The following is a 15,469-nucleotide window of genomic DNA, read 5'->3' on the forward strand; positions in this document are numbered from 1 at the left end:
TACTAATTTACTGTTCATCTGTTATAATGGCGAACATATCGGATGTGTGTCTAACGTTTCCTCTGAGTGCAGGTGAGGACACATTCGAGCTGATTTCGGTACGATTGGAGCTGGAATCGGTGGAGAAACAGATCCGTGATCTGCTGGAGAAACAAGCCGAGCTGCGGGATCGGCGATCAGCGCTTGAAACGTCACGCGCCGATGCTCATAAGTCAGTGGTTAGTAACTTTTTGACTCCGACTTCGTCTACTCCGTGCGTTTCTCTGCCCAGGAGGACGCGATCATCTCTGGCATCATTCACTCCGGCACCGACACAACACCATGGACCCTGGGTGATCCCACAGCAAAAGACACGAGCCAGGACCAGAGCAAGAACCTCACCGCCCCTCCCGGTCTTCGAGATCTCCACCCGGAACCGCTTCTCCCCCCTTCGCGAGTCGGAACGCGACGACGCCATGATCATCGGCAGTTCCATGGTCCGTCATGTCCGCGCTACCTCAGGTAAGGGTACGGTGCGCACTCACTGCTTTCCTGGTGCTCGTGTTCTTGATGTCGCCGCACAGGTTCCCGAGATCCTGAACGGTGACGAGCGCGTCGGAGCTGTAGTGCTGCAAAAGGGAGTAAATGACATCAGGCTGCGGCAGACGGAGGTTCTGAAGAAGGACTACAAGAGCCTGATCGAGACGGTACGCAGCACAGCGCCTGAGGCAACGATCATCGTGTCTGGACCGCTTCCCACGTACCGACAAGGACAGGAAAGGTTCAGTAGATTATTTGCACTAAATGAATGGTTAATGTCATGGTGTAATGAACAGAAACTGCTCTTTGTAAATAATTGGAATCTGTTCTGGGAGCGACCTAGGCTCTACCGTGCTGATGGCCTGCACCCCAGCAGAATCGGAGCGGCTGTTCTGTCGGACAACATCTCCAAGACGTTACACACCATATGACTAGAAAATCAAAGTCCAAATCACAGTCTTTGCTGTGCCAAATTAATTGATATAATTAGTGTAGAACATTATATAGAAACTGTGTCTATTCCTCGTTTAGTGAGGCCATATAATAAATCTACTGTAGGATCTAGGAAAAATCTTATTGTAATTAAACCTGAAAATCTAAATATCAGTGAACAAAAACAATTTCTAAAACTAGGTCTTCTAAACATTAGATCGCTCACACCCAAGGCGGTTATTGTAAATGAAATGGTCACAGATAATAGTTTCGATGTACTTTGCCTTACTGAAACCTGGCTTAAACCAAATGAGTATTTCGGTCTAAATGAGTCTACTCCACCAGGATACTGTTATAAGCATGGGCCCCGTCTGATCGGTCGTGGTGGCGGTGTTGCAACAATCTATAGAGATATTCTTAATGTTACTCAGGAAACAGGTCACAGGTTTAATTCGTCTGAAGTACTTGTACTAAATATTACGCTCTTAGATGTAAGAAAGAAATCCCTATTATCTCTAGCCTTGGCTACTGTATATAGACCTCCAGGGCCCTATGCTGATTTCCTAAAAGAGTTTGCAGAGTTTCTCTCAGATCTATTGGTCAATACCGATAAAGCAATAATTGTTGGAGATTTTAACATACACGTAGATAACACAAATGATGCGTTAGGGACTGCGTTTACAGATTTATTAAACTCTTTTGGGGTCAAGCAAAACGTCAGTGCTCCCACTCATCGTCTAAATCATACACTAGACTTAATTATATCATATGGAACCAATCCAACTGATATAGATATTATACCGCAAAGTGACGATCTCACTGATCATCACATGGTAACTTGTATAATACGTACTGCTGAAATTTGTCATGTTGCGCCACGTAGAAAGCATCCGTAACACAATTGTAAATGTACACTCTTTTATGGTGTCTTATGATTCAGCCTCAATTGTCGCCCCTCTGGAACAACTACACCGCTTTACAACTATAGGACAGGAAGAGCTAAATAAACTTATCATTGCATCTAAACCAACAACATGTTTATTAGATCCAATACCCACTAAACTACTGAAAGAAGTGTTACCTGTAGTGGAAGAGCCTCTTCTTAATATTATTAACTCGTCTTTATCTTTAGGTCATGTTCCAAGAATATTCAAGCTGGCAGTAATACAACCTCTCATTAAGAAACCGCAATTAGACCCAAATAACTTAGCAAATTACAGACCCATTTCGAATCTTCCATTTATGTCTAAAATACTAGAAAAAATTGTGTCCGCTCAATTGTGCTCTTTCTTGCAAGAAAATGAGATATATGAAAAATTCCAGTCAGGATTCAGACCGCATCATAGCACAGAAACTGTGCTAGTTAAAATTACAAATGATTTACTTTTAGCTTCTGACCAAGGCTGTATCTCAATACTAGATTCTACTCGATCTTAGCGCTGCGTTCGACACTATCGATCATAAAATACTCCTGGATCGACTACAAAACTACACTGGTGTTCAGGGACAGGCATTAAGCTGGTTTAGATCGTACTTATCAGACCGTTATCATTTTGTCTGTTTAAATGGGGAAAAATCAAAGATAACGTCAGTAGACTATGGAGTGCCGCAAGGATCGGTGTTAGGCCCTCTGCTATTCTCAATATATATGCTCCCACTTGGTAATATTATAAGAAAACATGGAATTAATTTCCACTGTTATGCTGATGACACTCAATTATATATTTCATCACGACCAGATGAAAACACTAACTTATCAAATTTGACAGAGTGTCTCAAAGATATAAAATGCTGGATGACGCGTAATTTCCTGCTACTAAATTCAGATAAAACGGAGGTATTACTTATTGGTCCAAAAAACTACCCACAAACTCACTTACAATACAACTTTAATATAGAAGGATGTCCTGTTACTTTATCCACTACAGTAAAAGACCTGGGTGTTATACTAGACCGCAACTTGTCTTTCGAAAATCATATTTCATATGTTACAAGAACAGCCTTTTTCAACCTTAGAAACATTACAAAGCTACGTAACATGCTATCTGTTTCTGATGCAGAAAAGTTAGTTCATGCATTCATGACCTCGAGACTAGATTATTGTAATGCTATATTAGCTGGCTGTCCTGCATCCTCAATAAACAAGCTACAGTTAGTGCAAAATGCAGCTGCTAGAGTTCTTACTAGATCAAGAAAATATGATCATATAACACCTATTTTATCATCTCTACACTGGTTACCTATCAAATTCCGTATCAATTACAAAGTACTATTACTGGCCTATAAAGCCCTAAATGGTTTAGCTCCTGTGTATTTAATGGACCTTCTATCGCCCTACAATCCATCGCGTTCTTTAAGATCACTAAATTCGAGGCTTCTGGTCATTCCTAGGATATCTAAGTCCACTAAAGCAGGGAGGGCGTTCTCACATTTAGCTCCAAAACTCTGGAATAGCCTTCCTGATATTGTTCGAGGCTCTGACTCGCAGTCCCAGTTTAAAACTAGATTAAAGACGCATCTCTTTAGCCAAGCATTTACATAATGCTTACCTTTTATACCACTACTGAATCAGATCAACGATCAATATACACGTTCCTGTGTATATTGCGTGAATGACGGCTGGTTGGGTAGATATTGTGTTTTGCTGTAGGTGGTATGCCATACGGAACCGTTGCCACTGAACCTGCTTTAACGACGACAGTGGGGCTCGACAGCCTTAGTCTAACGGGTCGGCGCGTATGGTTGGGCTGCGGAGAGATTGTGAAATTGTGGTTGGGTCTCAGCAGCAGGAGGGATGTAGAGGTCAGTAAGCAGGGCTGAGTTGAGTGGGGGACGGAGGGGGGTGACTGTGGGACGCAAGAATCACTGTCTTCATGTTTTTTATCATTAACGCCCGTGTTATGGAAATCATTATGAACAGCAGCCACGCTAATTATTTTCCCTTTTTGCTTTTCTGCTGTTATCTCGGGACGCGAGTCCTGAGAAAAACGGCGTTCGTCAGCTCCAGTTTGTATCCAGCCTTTCACGGAGACTTCAGATACCCCAATCACAAAGCCTGTGAAGAGACGACTCAACACCGGCGATATGGACCCTCTATGGTGGACGGCACTGATCCTCAACAAACTCGTCTCAACACCGGCGTGATTACTTGGACTTCCATAAGATGGAAATGGATAAATATTCTAAATGTTCCGATCCATTCTGCCTTGTAATGCTGCCCGAATCATAAATCATGCACTGTTCCTTCGTTGGCCAGAGGAGAACTGGCCCTCCGACTGAGTCTGGTTTCTCCCAAGGTTTTTTTCTCCATTCTGTCACCTGATGGAGTTTTAGTTCCTTGCGACTGTTGCCTTGGCTTTTGGCTTGCTTAGTTGGGGACATTTAATGTTCAATAATATTATTGATCTGCCTTGCTTAAGGTGGACGTTGACTCAATTTTCTTTTAGAAACAAACTCTGTTATATTATTTTCATGTTATCACTGTGAAGCTGCTTTGATACAATCTGTATTGTAAAAAGCGCTATATAAATAAAGGTGACTTGACTTGACTTGACATGTAAGTGTTTAATGCTGTTATGTTTGACATTTAAAATTTTCTGTAATGTTGAAGTTTTTGTGGTTACCGTTGTGCTGAGTAGTAAATACATGAAGGCAAATACTACATTGACTCTATAAGCTTCATAAAGCGACCTGTGCTAATGCCAGTGACAAGTAATATCTTACTTGATCATTAAATATGCGTACATGTTAAATAACTTGTGTTAGCATGTGCTATGATAGCTGTTGATATGAACTTGAATAGATAAGATTAATTGGTTCTAGGGCTACAACTCTGGTAGTTGGAGCGACTTCATTTTTTTTTTTTTCGAGAAATCAACTTAAAAATTTGTGTTTATACAACAAATGAATAAGTTCCTCTAACTCAATGTAGCTTGTTGGTTGAATGTAAATTCACTCAAATTACAATTCACTCACTGTCATAACTCAAAAAAAAAGTATGCACACTCTTGTGTAAATTTGTGTTGTTGTTGAGCCAATGCATTATTTTTTAGAGTGAGTGTATTGGACAGGGTTCCCTTTGCACAGAAAGTTGGTGCCAAATACTGACATTCTATATGAATAGACCTTAGGAAATAGTCCTCAATTTCCAACCCTAGGAGTAAAGCATTTTGGGTCTGTGCTCTGTGGATTATCCTGTGGGTGAACTGACCTCCACAGACTGAAGGACACAGCATGTCTCATCACATATGACAATTGTCCTGAGACCTTGAGGACTCCTGCAGATTAAACTGATTGAAATTTCATTTGTCTCTGTTCTACCTCTCTCTTATTTTACCTCTCTCTTTCTCTTCCCCTCTGGTGGACTGTGTCCTGCTTTTGAGCACTTATATCTGGAACAATATCGAACTTGTAAGGCACATGCATACTGTACAGCTGCTTTGAAACAATATACTGTATTTTGTGAAGCACTACAACATTAAAACAAACTTGACTTTGATTCTAGGATGTAACTAGGGTCTTCTGGGTGTATTCTATGGAATTGTTTGTTTGTTTTATCAAAAAACATACATTTGATCGCTTCGAAAAGTGATAGCATGTCTTCTCAACAAGCCACATGTATGGTGTACATATTTGGACTTCCTTAGACTTTATAAAAGGCTTCAGGTCAGAGGAAAAATATCGTGTGTCAGAGGCATCTGTGGAACCAGAACTTCTTGTTTTGTAAAGAAACTTTACAAAAGTAAACAATGTATGATATATTTCAGTGCATTTTGAATGTGAAAATAACTGCTGTGCCAAGCTGAAAATTGGTTAGGAGAACTGCGTGAAGAGTAGCAGAATAATAACTAATAACTAATAATAACCAATAATTTGCCTCTATTTCTGATATAAATCCACAGATATTATAAAGTAGCAATTTTTATTAGTTCATTAAAAGTTAGAGGTGCAGTGCTTCTTATGCCAATAGCATGTCATTTTCATCTATTAATTTATTTTTTGAATACCTCTTCTTTTTCTTATATTATTGTAAATGGTAATATCACAAAAAATAATAATAATAATAATAATAAAAAAAAAAAAACACTCCCACCTCTAAAATCCCTCTATCCTTTGGTAAAAATTAAATACACTGCTTCAGGGACCAGTGGTGTTTGTAGCAGCCTACCGTATTTTGCAGAGCCTTTTTCTTGTAAAAGCTGTAAAATAATAATTTTAAATTAAACTTATTTTTCCAAACCTCTTGTCCTATGTAGGGTCACAGGAAGGCTGGAGCTTATCCCAGCATTCCAGACTTGCACTCAGGGAAACACACTGGATGGATAATGAATGACACGTTTCTTAAGTTTTGTCTGATGCCGTTTCATCCAATTCTTTGATGCCTAAGGCAGTTTTGTCCAATGCCTTTATATCTGAGGCTGTTTCATCTGCAGTGGAATGGCTTTGCATTTATGCTCTTGGTCTTTTAAAAGAACCTTATTAGAAAGATTAGATTATAGCCTACCATGCACATCATGGTTATTTTTTTTTTAGAGGTTTGATTAAAAAAGAGACTGGTATGTAATAGTTTTAAGGGTGGTACAGTGCTTTGAATAATAGATCCCCAAATATGATCTTACCGTCTACGCAGGCCGGCCTGGCTCTCGTTGTCCCAGCAATCTGTCCTTTCTTACATGCGCAGCGGGCCGTCTGTCTAGCAATAGTTCTGCGTGGCTGACTGCTGTCTCTGTCTAGAGTAACAATCTCACAGGTGCCTGCTGCCAGTTGACCTGCAGGATATAACCAGAGATAGAAGAGGGGTTCAGAGGGGAACGTTCCGAAAAATCACCATAGCAGTTTTGACCTTTTAACCTGACTTATTCAGGGTTTTTTTTCATACACTGTAAAAAAAATTTAAAACAGAAAATGTCCTGGCAACTTATTACCCGGACATTATCCAGTAATTGCATGGACATTTCCATTAACCATAAAACAACGCAATGAAGTTCAAAATTCTACATATAGGTAAAAAACATGTAAAGTATAAATACGGAAAATACAATACATACAATACAAGTAATGTAATGTGGGCAGCATATAGCTCAAATAATTTGATGAGAAATGATTGATTTCATATTAAAATGTTAAAATGAGAAATTGTTGAGATTGTTTACTTTTTTACGACAGTTTTTACTTTTTCCTCAGTAAAAACATGAGAAAGAGGAGAGTGAAGTAAAAAGCAACAACCCTGAAGTGCCAGCGTCCTCAGCCCTGTGAAGGCCTTATGGACACCTCAACAATCTCGTCTCCATACCGGCGTGATGACTCTGACCCCCAACCAAATGGAACTGGATAAATATTGTGAAGTTTTTATCCATTCTGACTTCTGGCCTATGATGCTGCCTGTATCAAAATCATACACTGTTCATTCGTTGGCAAGAGGAGAACTGGCCCCCCGACTGAGCCTGGGTTCTCCCAAGGTTTTTTTCTCCATTCTGTCACCTGATGGAGTTTTGGTTCCTTGCCACTGTCACATTTTTCACCTTTGTTGCCATTAGCTTTTGGCTTGCTTAGTTGGGGACATTTAATTTTATATTAAACAATATTACAACAACATTATTTTCCTGTTATCTCTTTAACGCTTTGAAACAATCTGTATTGTAAAAAACGCTATATAAATAAAGTTGACTTGACTTGGCTTGAAACTGGCTATTGGATAGTTCCATGAAAATCATTCAAGATATAACATGGCATCTTGTAAAATTTTTGCTTAATTTAAGCAATTTCAAGTAAACCAAAACAAAATATAAAAAGTAAACCCTAAATCAAATAACAAAAAAACATTTATTGCCCATAACTCATGTAAAATAACATAAATTATTAAGCTGCGAGCAGCATTTGAGCGGGGTTCAAGCATTTAAGGCCTTTAAGCACATAAGCATGACATTTAAGTTTTATTTAGCAATTATTTAACCAGTGACATCATAGATGGAAAAAACCATTTACAGCCAATACAGGCAATTTACCATATGAAATATATACAGTTATCAGTTATAACGCCACCTATGGTCCGATTTCCATAAAATTGTGCATGCACGTTTAGGATGTTATGTCACATATGCTCACACATTTTGTGCTTGAACCCCTAAAAAACACAACTTTAAAGCATTTCTAAGCTTCAGTTAGGGCCCCTTCTGGCCCTCTGTGAAGCCCTCAGATTAACCTGTCAATATGTGAAGCTGGTTTACAGGGAATCTGCTTCCTGCTCCAGACCTGAGAGTTCTGATTGGCAGTGAGTCAGAGCTGTGATTTAAACTGACCCAGAGTCCGCATACTGAGGTAAAACAGGGTTAATTAACTTAACGCACAGGTCGCATTCAGGCTAATGGAGGATCTTAAGATACACAGCTGTACTGACGCACCAAATGTGTGTATGTGTGTGTGGTCAAAGGTTAAACAACATCAAGCTTAACAAGATGTTTGTGTTTTCATGGAATTTATTCAACCTTTAGCCTAAAGATTGCAGAGTGTGTCAGTTGGATTATGTAAAAATCCATTTCTCAGTGTGTTTGCTGTCTAGATGAGACTTCTTAAGCTCTGCAGGTGATAAGAAAAACAACTTACTGATATTTCATAATTTGGCTGCTGTATCTGTTCTCAAAGCCATTCATTCTGATAGGTGGGTTTCACATCTTCTTTAATAATAATTTCCCCCATTTTTTTCTTTCATATTATTGATTTAAAATTCAAGTACACATAGGGCCCTATTTTAACGATCTAAGTGCATGGTCTAAAGCGCAGGGCGCAAGTGCACTTAGGGGGTGTCCGAATCCACTTTTGCTAGTTTAAAGACGGAAAAAATGGCCTAAAAGGGTTGTCCCTATTCTCTTAATGAGTAATGGGTGTGTTTTGGGCGTAATCGGGGCTTACATCGGGGCTGAAACTAGCAAAAAACACTTGTTTTGCACCTGGCACCTCATTTTGCCATAATAGGGCCCATGGAAATTAAAATAAGTAGACCAAATTAGAAGCTTGAAACTTGAACTTTGAACAAACATCAATGTTATTTATTTATTTCCTCTGTTAATTGCAGACCCATCTGGAAGCAAGTGAAACACACATTTTGTGTAAGTTTCCTTCCTTCCGCTGATTTCCATTCACCTCAAACCATAAGAATGCATGAAAAAACACTTTGAGATCTATGTTAAAAAGACAATATTCTCTCCTTTCTAGATTGTCTCCACTGATGATAAAAGCTTTTTCTTTATTTCTCTTTGCATCAACTCTCATTTCATTTATATTCTTCCCCTTCTCGAAGCTTCTGGATGATGTCGGATAATGATATGTCATATGTGCGTAGCAGCGGGAAATACGTCTTTCTCTTTAACAGTCTTTTCGGCAGAGATTGCATTTGTCTGCCAGATCTAAAAATCCCCCACAGGAACTGCAAAAAAAGCCAAAAACCTTCCCCTTACATTGCTATAAGCATAGTAAGACATGAAGAGATGAGATGAAGCCCTTTTGAAAATCTCCTTTTGTCAGCAATTCCTGCATTGAATAACATTCTTCTGCTTTTTGTCCTAGTTTAACCCTCCTATTATCTTTGGGGTTATCTATTTGACCCCATTCAACGTTTAACGTCTGTAAATATATACTTTTTTTTTTTTGCTTCAGATTTAATGACTTTTCATAATTTAATGGGGACAACTCTGTAAACATAAAATTAACCTGCTGATATTTTTTCAATGTCCTGTACACATTTTGTAGCATCGGTGTTCCATGCTCTTTTAGCTGTATAAAACATAAGACATATTAAAATTTCACACACATTTGTTTTGGTTGTTTTATTGAGGTCACTATAACATGTTATAATCGTATAATGTTCATTATAATTTTACATAAATTTATTCCCCCGTGCTGTGGGGGAGGGGAAAACATAATTCTCACGGTTTACCAAACAAAGGGGAGGAGCAAACATTATAAAAGCATGAACAGAAGCCTTCTAAACCATTTCTCTTTGTGCTCTGTGTGCTCTCTATGTTCTCCATCCCTCTCATTTGAAAATGACATCTAAACACCCTTGGCACCCTCGTCCTGATCTTTGGACGTGTGGCTCCTGGAGGGGATGAGGCAGGTCGAGTATCCTAATATCAGCGGTGGTTATTACCATCACATCCGCTTAGCATCGTCCACGAGACATGTCTACGCGTTGAAGTGAAACCTCTTCATCAACTGGGCTCTTCTCACCAAGAAGACCCCCGGAGATGTTCGATCAGTGTCGTGCTTTCCTTCCTTCAAGAAGGGTTGGAGCGAAGGCTGTGTCCCTCCACCCTGAAAATATACGTTGCCGCTATTGCCGCACACCATGTTACAGTGGAAGGTAAGTCCGTAGGAATGCACAACCTGATCGTCAGGTTCCTGAGGGGAGCGAGGAGACTGAATCCTCCTTGCCCTCCTCTCGTTCCCTCTTGGGACCTCTCAGTGGTTCTAACTGTCCTGCAGAGTGCTCCCTTTGAGCCTTTGCAATCAGTGGAGCTTAAGTTCCTGTCAATGAAGACAGCACTCCTGGTTGCATTGGCCTCCATCCAGGGGTAGGGGACCTGCACACATTCTCCATTGACGAAGCGTGCCTGGAATTCGGGCCGGCTTACTCTCACGTGATCCTGAGACCCCGACCTGGATATGTGCCCAAGGTTGTCCCACGTGGATGTCAACTTAAAAGGTTATTTAAGCAGTCAACAAAGACATAAATTACCTGAGACACAAACCTTTGTAAAAAAAAAAAAAATCATATTCTGGAGGTTTAAATTACTGGGGTCAAATCGACCCCAGTGGGTAAAAGATGTTATCAGATTTGAGGGTAACAGGAGGGTTAAACTTCATGTTTGTTATTCTGTGCTCCGCTGGTATTGAATTAATATATTACTTAAACATTATCATTATTTTAGAGCTGCTCTTCCAAATTTTCCAAACTTTTGTGAAAGAGTTTGAGTAATATGGAAACACACTTTAGCTTTTATTAGCTGCAATTCCTATCATTGAAATGTAGTTATGATGCTTCTAAGATATCCAAGAGTTATCTTATGCTAGGGTCAACCAAGCAATAACTGTGGAAAGATGCAATTATTAATGTTAAGGACCTTTTACTGGAGCAAATATCAGATTTAAAAGGTATTCATCCTGATTAATGTCACACGCATTTACAGATCTAAGACACTTATTAGGTGTTCAGAACCATGGTTTCCCCAATTACAGGATAGATAATATTAATTATAAAAACCAGATGCACTAATGATAAGAATAAAATGTGATCAAGACTGTTAAATATTTGGAAGCTCCTGACTCTGCAGCATTCATTGCTCTGCATTACTTGCTGAAAGAATGAGCATGGAGAAGGTAGAAATGAAGAAAAAAACTTTCTTTGGTGAGAAAAAAAACATAACCTAATCAGTAAATCTCATGGAAAAATATAAAGCATTTCCTTAATCTATGACTCTGGGTTCAGCATGAATATCACATACAATAGATGGTGCTGATCTACACAAACACACACGGATATGTTGGTTTTTCATGTTTTATGGGGACATACATAATGATTTGTACACTGTATAAACTGTGTACAAATAAACTTTAGTATAAACTTTAATATCATTCAATTTTACTGTAAATGTTCTGCAATGATTGTTTATAGCCTACATTTTCTGTAGAAATGCACAACATTTGCAGTTATTCTATTTTGACTGAGTTTTAACAGTTTTGAAAGCAGCATACTAGCATTCGAAAAATGGGCTGCAAATAGTGTTTTACAGGTAGTGGAGTATGAATGGCAAAAGAGTTCAGGGATTTTTGGAAGATGTGGTATTTACGGTTTTTATCAGTTGATATGAAACATTTCTCCAAACTCAGGTCACTGCTCTCAAAACAATTAACAGTTTCACTTTATTTTGATGGTCCCTTTAAAACTTTCAGTTGACTATAAGTAATGCTGCACCTACATGTCAATGACTCTCATTAGAATATTAGTTGAGTATAGACTGTTAGGTTTGTAGTAGGGTTCAGATTAGTAGAAAAAGTTGACATGTACTTGCAAAATGACTTATACTCAGAAGAATATCTGTTGGGGAGCACCAAATGAAGTTTTAGCAGATATTAAGCAAACAGTATATTAATACTCTAATGAGAGTTAGCTTACATGTAGTTGAAATATTGCTTATAGTCAACAGACTGTCCATCAAAAAAAAAGTTACCCAATTAACACCGCCAACTAAACACACTCTTAACCTAACCAAACATTTCAACTTTACTGCATAATGAAGCACTTTTTTTTTCTTTCTGCTAATGTATTCATTAGAAGTAAATGCTATGTAGGGTGCGTTCTCTATTGATTTTAAACATTCAGCTACAGACAAACAAATACACTAATGTAAATACATTACAAATACAATACAAAGTTCCCTTTCAAACGTTATTCTCAATGCTGCGCTGACAGCGCTATGGGAAAACATGCAGGCTTGCATTCTTTTGAGAAGAGTGAGCTTGTGTGTCCTTGATGACAAGATCATGATCAAGATCATCGCGTGTCGATCTGGCTGAAGGTCAGGAGACTGGTCCTTCCTTTTCTCTTGTTCTCTTACCAGATCGTGAGGTCCTCAAGCCCACTTCTGGAGCGCTGCACCCTTCTTCTGACTGAGCTGGGGACACTAGTACTCTTGGGGAGATTTTGAGTGCACTGCCTCCGAGCGCTCCTCTCATGACGATAGATCTTACGATGAGTCGAGGTCGTCACTCGTACTGTGAACATTCTTCAGCAAGACTGGCCACAGGAACAAGAGACCCCCAGAAAATCAAAGTCAGACGACAGATTTCTGTCGGGTGTCCAAGGGGAGGCATCAGAGAGATGGTCCCTCCTCTTCTTTCAAGATCTCCATGATGAATTATCTAAATCATGGAATAAACAGTGTTCTTCCCATGTCTTTGTGCTCTCTTTGACTATAGTTGTTGCAAAGTAACAGGGTTATACGATGATGCCCCAATATTAAGATATGCTCACGGGCTATCTCTCCCCTGGCTGCGCATCATCTCTGAAAAATCCTGCGTTTCCCTCCAGACCGTGCAGACCGTCTCCTCAGAAACGAGAAGTTCAGAAACAAAGCATGGCGAGTCGTGCTCCCCCTCGCAAAGTCTGGGGACAGACGCACTGTGCTCCACCATCAAAAAAGAAGCTGGACTGGGGTCACTGATCTCAGAAAAGAAAAAGGGGGTGTTCCCTTTCAAATGCTACTCTCAATGCTATTAATTTTTATGTAATTTATTGTAAAGTTTTTTTTCAATGAGTATTTTTGTTATATAAGCACAAATGCAGCACATTTTTACTGTTGTACAATACTGCAATCACTGAACTTCATTGATCATGCCACTAATTAACATCTGGCCAAAGAATTGCATTAGATCATATATTCTTATCAGTGTTAATTTTGACAACAAATTTTGATTTAGTTTTAGTCATAGTCTTTTGACTAAAATGGCATTTAGTTTTAGTCATATTTTAGTCATCTGAATTGTTTTAGTTTTAGTCTAGTTTTAGTCGACGAAATACAAAAAGATTTTAATCTTTTTTTAATCAAGAGACTGATTTGATTTGAAAACTCTCACACATCTGAATGAATGTTCCTGGGAGATCCGTAGTTGCGCGGGATATGGAAGCGCGCAAACGTTCCAGAAATGTACAAAAAGTGTCCTGGCCTTGAATGACAAGGTAAGGAAAATAAGATTAAATTAAATAAAAATTAAATAACCTAGACTAGGTTGACCATGTGATGATTTTTCTCAGGAGATGTTTTGAGCATTTTACTTCAGACACCGGATTATCAGCAAACTGCCAAGAGAACTGCTAGCTGGCTACTCGAAATAAACTAGCAATCTATTCAGGCAGCATATTTGTATTTGATCTGTGTGAATTACCGAAATATAAGACTTGCTAGACCTACTTTTAGCTACCAAGCAACCTTTCCACAAGGATAGATTGATTAAAATTTTTGTGACTTGTGCATACCTGGATGTGAAATGATGCAGAGTAGGCTGTGTGTGTGTGTGTGTGTGCGTGTGCGTGTGTGTGTGCGTGTGTGTGTGTGTGTGTGTGTGTGTGTGTGTGTGTGTGTGTGTGTTGTAGTAGTAAAGAGAGAGAATGGGAGAAGGAAGTGTGTGTGAGGTGGACCTGGTCACCACAGACCCAAATCTTCTCAGCTGTTGCTACTGTCATATGCTGCACTGTCTCTTCATGTGGCACATTATGTTTGGCACATTGTATGGGTCACTATATCATAACAAGGTAATACAATGTGTAATAAAGTGATGACTGATTAACAGTAATGCAAATGCTAAATGTCCTAATACCTGTTGATACTACAACAATTCAGTTGTAGTCATAGCGCCGCCTGCTGGCAATAGGAAGTGACGTTTAACACTGTTCTGGACTCCTAATAGCTACATTCATGTAATGACCCAATACCTACAAAAAAGTCTCTTGGAGCGTATTCCTAAACACAACAGGAAGTCAGCCATTTTGATCTTCCTCTCTGATTTGTGTGCAGTTTTTGCCATTTTCAGGCCTCGTACTTTAACTAACTCCTCCAACAGTTTTAATCTGATCATCTTCAAATTTGGTGAGTGTAATATTAAGGCCTTTGCAATGTTAAATTGCGAAGATCTTGTTTTTTCGTCAAAGGGCGTGTCCTCGGCGGACTGACAAATTTCGATGTTTCGCCATGAAACAGGAAGTTGCTGTAACTCAGGCAAACAATGTCCAATCTGCCCCAAACTTCACACGTATGATAAGAGTTCTGTCCTGAACACATCTCCATGCTCATATTCAGTTACAGTCATAGCGCCACCTGCTGGCAACAGGAAGTGACATGTTTAACACTGTTGTGGACTCCTAATAATATATAAAAAGTGCCAGCAAGTGTTAAACATGCTAGCAACATACTAGAAACATGCTAGCAAACACTTAGCTAAGTGCTAAAGCATGCTATTACTGCAATTAAATAGGAATTTGCTGTAACTCAAGCATGGAATGTCAAATCTGCCCCAAACTTCACATATTTGATAAGAGTCATGCCCTGAACACATCTACATAAGAATATTCAATTATAGTAATTGCGCCACCTACTGGCAACAGGAAGTGACATGTTTAACACTGTGATGAATGTAACAACGTGTCAATTCTACGCTGTGATTGGTCTGCTAGAACCCCTCCCTCGGGTTTCACATGCTCCCTCTGCATGTGTAATGCAGCGCGGACAGCGACGCAGAAGTAATAATGAAAACCGTAGTCTATAGTGTAGTCTATAGTGTAGAGGCTCTGGCGTAGGTCCGACGCAGAAGTATAAATGAGCCTTCAGGCGCGGCTTGATCCGCGCGGAAAACGCGTGCATGCTAGAAATAGAACCGACGCCTATTTTTCACGTGACACGCAAGCGTGTTGGAAGCGTTTCCAGGCAAAATAGAATAGGAACAGATGTTTATATATTATTTTGTACAC

General features: G+C 39.3%; 1 protein-coding gene across 1 annotated transcript in view; it reads right to left on the reverse strand.

Annotated features, from left to right (window-relative positions):
• Nucleotides 1-15,469, reverse strand: part of tafa5a (TAFA chemokine like family member 5a) — a 230,086-nt gene that overhangs the window by 104,444 nt on the left and 110,173 nt on the right. The window contains exon 2 of the mRNA XM_077233899.1: nt 6,570-6,719. Coding sequence (XP_077090014.1) covers nt 6,570-6,719 — 150 coding nt within the window. The remainder of the gene's footprint in view (nt 1-6,569; nt 6,720-15,469) is intronic.

The sequence above is a fragment of the Siphateles boraxobius genome, unplaced genomic scaffold, assembly GCF_051911475.1.
Source record: "Siphateles boraxobius isolate OS27281-9 unplaced genomic scaffold, OSU_SipBor_1 19, whole genome shotgun sequence".
In the NCBI taxonomy this organism is placed as follows: Eukaryota; Metazoa; Chordata; class Actinopteri; order Cypriniformes; family Leuciscidae; genus Siphateles; species Siphateles boraxobius.